This window comes from Toxorhynchites rutilus, chromosome 3 (assembly GCF_029784135.1).
Source record: "Toxorhynchites rutilus septentrionalis strain SRP chromosome 3, ASM2978413v1, whole genome shotgun sequence".
In the NCBI taxonomy this organism is placed as follows: Eukaryota; Metazoa; Arthropoda; class Insecta; order Diptera; family Culicidae; genus Toxorhynchites; species Toxorhynchites rutilus.
The window spans coordinates 35,839,409-35,847,959 of NC_073746.1; the positions used below are offsets into that span (position 1 = coordinate 35,839,409).

Genomic DNA, 8,551 nt, shown 5'->3' on the forward strand with positions numbered 1-8,551 from the left:
TTGAAAACAGGCTGGCGCCTGCTCTGAAATCCATTAAGTGACGATTGTGAAGCGGGTGTAGGATGTTCTCGCTTGCTCACCTATGTAGTATGCTCTTCTCTCCTAATCCCATTTCTTTTCTGCAGCCGAACCGAACGGAACCTTTGGCGAGAAACTAATAATATGTTGACATTGGCTATGGCTCCGCTATCAAGGAGAAAACGGAATGTTTTATATGATGTAGAGAATATTCCACCATATCACAGAAACAACAGTGTTTGATGGAAGCAGGAGTTATAATATCATTTTTAGACGAATGCCAGAATCGATCAATGATTCTAGTTGGCAGGGATATTGTTCTGGCTATGTTCGAGAAGAAATCGTTTATTTCTTTGAGCGTTAATAATTTTTTCCAGCTAAAAATCGTTTTCTCGAGGCCTGTAGGCATCCGTGGCGGCGGCGACCTCCTCATTCGACTCAAATTTCTGCCCAGCGAGTGACTTTTTCAAGTTTGGAAACAAAAAAAAGGCACACGAGGTCAAATCTGGAGAATGCGGTGGATGGGGCAGCAGTTCGTAGTGCAATTCGACCAATTTGGCCATCTCGATGGCGGAATTTCCATTTTTCCCGTTTTTCTAAAATCCACTGACACCCCCTCTTCCACTCACGATCAAAACAGAACTACCGGTTCAGCTGAAATTTTGACAGTAGCCGTTTACGAGGATGTACTACACGATAAGTAATCTCTCTTGCGGTACTGACACCATCGGGCGATGAGGCAGACCGCCCTCGTACATACAAAATACTGAATAAACGCTATGTTATAATTTAGAATTGTATAATTTTATCAATATTTCAGTACTGTTAGTATTTGAACGATATCAGGGATGAATTAAAAGGCCTTATTCCCGTATGAACTTTACCGGTGAAAACGAAATGAATGGTATCCGCGATGATAGCGGTACGGTGTCGACATCTGGATACGAAAATAATTTACACAAGGCTTACTCTCTCTTTACCAGATTAGCCGGCCCGAAGGTTGTTTCAAATTGCTAAAATCTGAATGAAAATTGAAATGAAAAAAATTTTGACTTAGGACTACGTCTTTCATTTCTATATCATTTCAAAGTTTCGAAAACGAAAGCGTTACGCCGGAGACCGAGATTTTGAGCGTTAATAGCTCCTAAACAACTGAACGAAATGGTATGATAAACACTTCATTCGAAAGATAAAAAGTCTACGCGTTCTATACTTGTTACTTTCTGATCCAAAAACTTGTTTCAATAGTCTTAAAATTGCTTTCAAAACAGGTTATTGAAATCTCCAATCGGTATATAAGCGAGCGCCGCTCGGAAATCCACTCAGTTCTAATTGAACAGCGATTGGAGCATGTTGTCGCTGTTGTGGATAAGCTCTTCGTTTACGATGAAAGCGCGAATGAACGGTGTCATCAAGAGCCTGTTTGTGCACCTTAGGCCAGAAGGGAATCCATCAGGAGGAGAGTGATGCCACAAACGGTTCCCCGGGAAGATCTCGAAGCAGCCGCTACACACACACATACACACATACACGCGCGGCTCAGTCGCCGAAAGTTCCGAGCTCAGAGAGTTAATTCCCCTCTAGTTTGCCTTCCAAATTGCCATCGTAAACCACGCCTTCTCTCGATTCAATCACGCACAAAAAGCATACTTAAGCGATATTCTGGTGGTGAGACACATTCATTTTTCGTGAGGACATCGACAAGACAACATCGTTGCTGAGGGTGCTGGACGGCGAAGGATCGAGATCTGCCCTGAAACGCAAGCAGTTTGTTTGAAACTGGGAGGGAGCACAGAGAAGCCGATCCTTCAGGAGAAGAGAAGGTGACCATCGAAGCAGCCGCTACACACACACATACACGCACGGAATTCTTTCCGTTTGGATGCCATTCAGCATCGAGAAAGATCCGGAAAATTATCTGCCATTTCCTCTGGGATTTCAAAAATACATTCATGTGACAGAGTTTATTTGAATGTTTTCTATCCATGTAACACTGTGACCAAATACATTTGGTTTTGTGATTTTTCAATCAATCGCAATTAACAGGATAGATTATTCTTCCCCATCAGTAGGATATTTCCGTATCCAATATTGGATGCATAAAACCTTGTGCCTCCAACGTAACGTAACATTCATTCAGAATGAATTCAGATTCAACTTCAAACAAATGATCTCTAAATCAACGATAGTCCTACGTCACCCTTGCGGTTATACCATAGATATAACCCACTTCCTGTTTTTACTTGGCGTTATTTATTTAATTAAAGCACGTTTTTATCACCATAACTTATCCTATTTTCTTTACACTTACTGATATTCCCATTAAAACTTAGGGGTAGTGGGGGCAAATTGGTCACCTGCTTGTTTGGTAGTATAACTATTGACTATAGATGCCGTATTGATATTCACCTTATGTTTGAAGAATTCAATGACTTTTGAGTCACCCTTTACTCCAGTAGATCTGTCGTATGTCAAAAGATAAATAAATAATTTTACCATCTTGGATTAATTTTTTTAATTTTCTATATAACTTCTATTTTATATGAAAAAAAAATTTAAAAAACATATTTTAGATATTGCTAATTAAAGTTTTTTTTGTAAATAAAAAAAAGATTACCATTGTTCTTCTCAGTGTATATTTTTTCACGTTTCAACATCGATACTCTATAACTCTTTCTAAGACACAATTTCGGTACAACTCATAGTTTTTGAGATATAAATTATTAAAGATTTCTCTTACTAAAATCGATACGCCCTTTTCAAAAGTTACACTTGAGTCGAATAATTTCCAATTGTTGTGGAAAACTCATATTTCCTCCAACCAAAACGGAATACAAACATTTTCGAATCAAAAATACATGTTTTTTGAATCTGCAGTTTTAGGTCGATTTTATTCCGAATTGCTCTATATGATCGAGGCCGACCTGTACTTAAAAAAATTTGGTCAAAGAATGACATGTACAAAAATGTGTAAATTTACATGATAAAATACCATAAAAATTTCTTTAAAATCACACTGAAAAATGAAATTATTTTAAAAAATTTAAATTAATTTTCTCAAATTTTTTATTTATTTATTTTTTTATTTTTTTTTCACATTAAATATATGAATAGCCGTACATTCACTATTTACCCATTCCTGTGTGTAAATTTTCGAGTTTGATATGTTCTTAGCGTGTTGCTAAGTAGAAAAATATATCAAAGCAAAATATATCAATCGCTATAATTTACACATTAAAATGTTGCGAGTTAAACATTAATAGTAATGTTTTCAAAGAAAACATGAAAAAGTTGTTATGAGGAAAACTTTTTCCCTGTAATAGTACCCTTCTTCCGATGTATGGGCGACTTGTTGATAATTATATGGGCTATTCATATAATTTATGTTCAAAATTTTTAATTTGTACGTGAAAGGGTTGATTTGGTTAATATTTTTGATTGAAACCTTGAATAATTTCCTATATTTCATGTTTTGACCAAAATTTTGTAGGTATTGTAGTATTTGAGTTATATTTTTTTGTAAAAATTAGTACAAAAAAGTTTGGCCCTTTCTTACAAGTAGTCTAATTCCTTTTTGAATATTTCAATCATGCAAAGTTGCTCAAATGATCAATGTTACCACACCCACAATGTTTCACTGTAATCTGTGGTATTGCTGTCAATCACCAGTCGAGTTGGCATGAATTTTTTATATGGTATTAGTCTTCAAAAGCACGAAAGTGGACGTCCGTAATGTACGCGTACTCAAAAGATGGTTCGATCGATCAATTCCAATATTTTGCATAATCCGGTACTTTCCGGATTGCAACATCCACAGAATGACTAGATCAAAGAGATTATTATCGCGAAAACGAGAATATTTTTGACGTAGGACTACGTCTTTCCTTTCTATACCGGGGTGTAAAATCAAAGTTTCGAAAACGAAAGCGTTACGCCGGAGACCGAGATTTTGAGCGTTAATAGCTCTTAAACAATTGAGCGAAATGGTATGATAAACACTTCATTCGAAAGATAAAATGTCTACGCGTTATATACTTGTTACTTTTTCATCCAAAAACTTGTTTCAATAGCCTTAAAATTGCTTTCAAAACAGGCTATTGAAATCTCCAATCGGTATATAAGCGAGCGCCGCTCTGAAACCCACTCAGTGATAATTGAACAGCGATTGGAGCATGTTGTCGCTGTTGTGGTGAAGCTAACTTCGTTTATCTTGAAAGCGCTGATGAACGGTGTCACCGAGAGCCTGTTTGTGCACCTTAGGCCAGAAGGGAATCCATCAGGAGGAGAGAAACGAATAACATCGAAGTAAGTATACAGTAAGCTTATATAATAAAGAGGGTGGGGTTTACATTCTATACTTTTATGGCTTATAATATGGTGCTTCCTTTGCTTTCGTTCATTTCTTACTCTACTCTCGCACCGTGAGGACTCGTTTGTTTGGGACCAAGCAGACAGCTCGTTAGTCTTTCGGTGGTAAGGCACCACGAAAGCAGCTCGGATAAGCGCACCAGCCGCATCGCTATCGACCGGGAACTTTGCGTGAAATTCGTCGCTATCAGAAGTCGACCGAATTGCTGATCCGCAAGCTACCTTTGCAGCATTTGATTCGTGAAATTGCTCAGGACTTCAAAACCGACTTGCGCTTCCAAAGTTCCGCGGTTATGACGCTGCAGGAGGCCTATTCGAAGATACCAATTTGTGTGCTATCCCACAAAACGTGTCACACCATGCCCAAGGACATTCAGCTGGCCTGTCGAATCCAAGGAGAGCGTGCTATATTAGCTTAGCATATAATCAACGGCCCTTTTAAGGACTCCAAATTTGATGGATTAGAGTTCAGAAAAGTTGTTTGCAGGCCAAACTGAAAGGAGTATTTTCGTTTGGATGCCATTCAGCATCGAGAAAATTCCGGAAAGATCTAATCGTTGCTGAATAATAATCTGCCAGTTCCCCGGGAATTGAAAAATACATTCATGCGAGTTTATTTTAATGTTTTATATCCATATAATACTGCGACCACATACATTTGGTTTTGTGATTTGTCAATCAAGTGCAGTTAGCAGGAAAGCTAATATTGGATGCATAAAACCTTGAGCTTCAAACATAACGCTCTCGTTTTCGAAGTCCCCCAAATATTCATTTATTCATTCATTCAGAATGGATTTAGATTCAACTTGAAACAAATGATCTCTAAATCAACGATAGTCCTACGTCACCCTTGCGGTTATACCATAGATATAACCCAATTTAATTTAGCCTCCTCAAAACAAAACTTTTGATTTCGGTCTGTGAGACTAAGACTGTATTGTATCTATAACAACAAAATAGAGCTAACATTAATAAGTAATGTTATGTAATGTAGTAATGTAGTTCAAAAAATTAAAATAACAATACTTCATTGAAACTCGCATTCACAGTCTTCAAAGGCGAAGTTTTCTTCAAAAAAATCAATTTTATTGATTTTCGTAACCTTATGCTGGATGTTTCCAGCATTTTCAAAGTCATTGAACAAATGATATTCCTGGAGAAAACATTGTTTAAGTTGTTCCTCGTGACATTTTTTGCTTTGTTACATGTTATGATCGAACCACTGGATGTGTTCATATAAAACAGCTAACAACCTGAGAGAGCGGGTAGCTACACTGAAATTCACTTGCTAGCATCTTTTCTGGAGCAGGCAGAGATGGAACTCAGTACAATCTCAATGTAGAGTTATACCTGGTAGTGTTTTCTGGATTGCCAGACTTCAACATGCAGCTGTTCCTGCTAGCTAGGTAGCTTTGGTAGGTATGTTTTCCCAATGTGTACCCACTACGAGGTAGATTTAAGGCTTCTGCAGTGCTGACAGCTATAAAAAACGGATGATCTCGGTACATACATTCATTCTCATTCTCACATTCAAGCTCACGATTCTCTCGTAACTTAAGTGCATTAATTCGTATATTCGGTTGTGATCATGGCTCAAAACTATATCAATCAGCTCCCGGTGGAGGCATTCTATTTAATCTTCGATAAGTTAAAAATCAGAGATCAGTTTTCTGCCATGCGTACTTGTAAACTATGGTACGATATTCTGAGTAGCAATCGGTACATTCGGAAGCATCAGTTCAACATCTCCGTAGCCAACCTTTGCAGTGACGTTGGTATACAGGTTTCTGTCAGGATGAAACGCTACCCCGCGTACACGATTTCGGATGCGTTGGTTCCAGCCGAGCGACAAACCTGCTTTTTGGAAGCTCTACAAAAGTTTCTATCCCACGAGGAGGTGATGTTCAACGTTGAGGATCTGAATTTCGAAATGTGCCATTTCTCGCTAGATGATGTGTTTGGAAGCTTGCAGTGCTGGAACTTCCCGAACCTGAGGAAAATTAGCTACAGTGCTTCAGTAAGAGTTAACCGCGTTGAAATTTCCCACAGCCTTGTAAAGGCACCGAATTTGACAAAGCTACAGTTGGAAGACATGGGCCTGACGATAAGCCCATTCCTGCAGATGTTTAGCACCCAGATCGAGGAGCTTGATGTGAAGTTCCAGGACCAAAAATTGTTGTTCAGTATAATTGGGTCCGGCACATTTACAAATCTACACAGCCTGACGCTCAGTACTGCGAGTGGTTTCCATTTTGCTAGACCTTACGGACCCTACGATTCTCACGACAGATATCTTCAAATCTTCGCTCAATTGAAATATTTGAAAATATGTGACGACGATAGCTCGTTCTGTGCAACTTACAAAGATATTTTCCAAGTCGCTAAAAATTTAGAGACATTGATAGTCCACGGAACCGCCATGCGTGATGACTCCTTCAACGCAATAGGTGATCTCAAAAAGCTAAAGGAGCTATGCTTGCGTGTTGACATACACAGCCACAGGTCGGTTAACAAGTTATCGCTGCCACTACTTGAAAAGATGTCAACATACGTTGATTCATTTGTGCCGTTTGAAAGTGCCCCGAAACTGAAACGGTTGTGCATTGAGAACGAATACATTTTCAAAGTGAGTGCAAGATCGGTTGCCGCGAACTCAAATCTAATAAGATATTTGCGTATCATTAATCAACAATTGGAGGAATTGCATCTTAAGGAGATGGTTTTGGAAAATCCTCTAATCAATCAGATTTGCGCATTGAAGAAGTTAACAACGCTGAAGCTGACCGCGGTCAATGTGGTGAGTAATTTTACATTACATAAAAAACTGTGTTTTCTGATTCTATTTTCATTCTATTTTTACAAACAGAAAGAGGCGCCAATCTACAGAATTCTATCCGAACTGCCGCAGCTTGAATACTGCCGCTTCAGGGACTGTAATGTGGAGACGAGAGTTTCGTTTGACAATGTATTTGGCCGTGCGCGTGAGGAGAATGCCGAGGACAAAGAGAATATGGACTTGTTCAAGAAGTTGGAGCTTATGTACCCACATTGTCTCATTGAAAGCGATACGTTTGACCTCAGCAGAGACATTCCAGATCTATTCTGCGCTATAACGGGACCCGAGCTCAGTTCTGTGGAAAATTTCTCCTCGCGATCAAACATAAGTGATATTTTGAGATCGTTTTGATAATATGTATCAAAAAACCGTAGTGGAGTATAGGAGAAAAGAGATGATCATAAGTGAAATTAATACATTGATGTAAATATTTATTCGTAAGCGATAAAGTTTATAAATTAAATAAACCACACAAAAAAGACAGAACTGTGCATGAAATATTGAAAAATTCAATTGAAAATATCGTCCTGGACGATGGTATTTTAAAACTCATTTTTGAACGTAACTTCACAATGATTGCATTGTTATAGATTGTTAGTGATTGTGATTGGGAGTGAGCTGATGACCATACTGTGCATTTCCAATCACAGACTTGATTGCGGTGGCACAGTATTTTCTTTTTTTTAACACCCTCCGCTATCCCCCACACCAAAGAGCTCGAATGAGCCTCCTGATAGTGGACACAACTATCTCAGCTCGAACTGTGCAGCAAAAAACTAATATGTAACAAAAAAAAAATCTAATCTATATCTATCTTATATATAAAATTCTCGTGTTCGTGGTCGAACTCTTCTGAAACGGCTCGACCAATTTTAATGAAATCATACTCAAAAAACTTGGTAGGCATGAGAATAGGTAAACTATATATGATACAGCTAGGATAGCGATCACTGTATATTTAATACCAACTTGGGTGAGCCTATGGAAGAATTTTTTTCTGAATTTTTTTTTGTATTTTTTGCATAAATTTGGTTTGAAAATCGTTTGGTTTATATAACCAATTTTCACCCCTATCTCCTATTTTTAATCACGATATTTGTATTTTTTATACAAACAATATCAAAAACAGGACGATTTTTTTTACATTGTTGAAAGCCAGATGCCACTTCGTCCTCTTCATCAAGCTTTCACCCCATACATACGCAACTAACCTCAATTCGACTAAAGCTAGGTGCATCGCCGGCGAGCTGGAAACCTTTTTGGATGAGCACAATGAATTATTGAAATTATTCTGAACACACACATGCTCGGAATGCGAAGTAACAGTCT

At 38.1% G+C, this 8,551-nt stretch overlaps 1 protein-coding gene across 1 annotated transcript; it reads left to right on the forward strand.

Moving 5' to 3' along the window:
• Positions 1-5,974: 5,974 nt before the first annotated feature.
• LOC129773028 (uncharacterized) lies at positions 5,975-7,573 on the forward strand. The gene is made up of 2 exons (XM_055776581.1): positions 5,975-7,183; positions 7,253-7,573. Exons 1-2 carry the CDS (start codon positions 5,975-5,977, stop codon positions 7,571-7,573), a joined length of 1,530 nt encoding a protein of 509 aa, XP_055632556.1.
• The last annotated feature ends 978 nt before the right edge of the window (positions 7,574-8,551 follow it).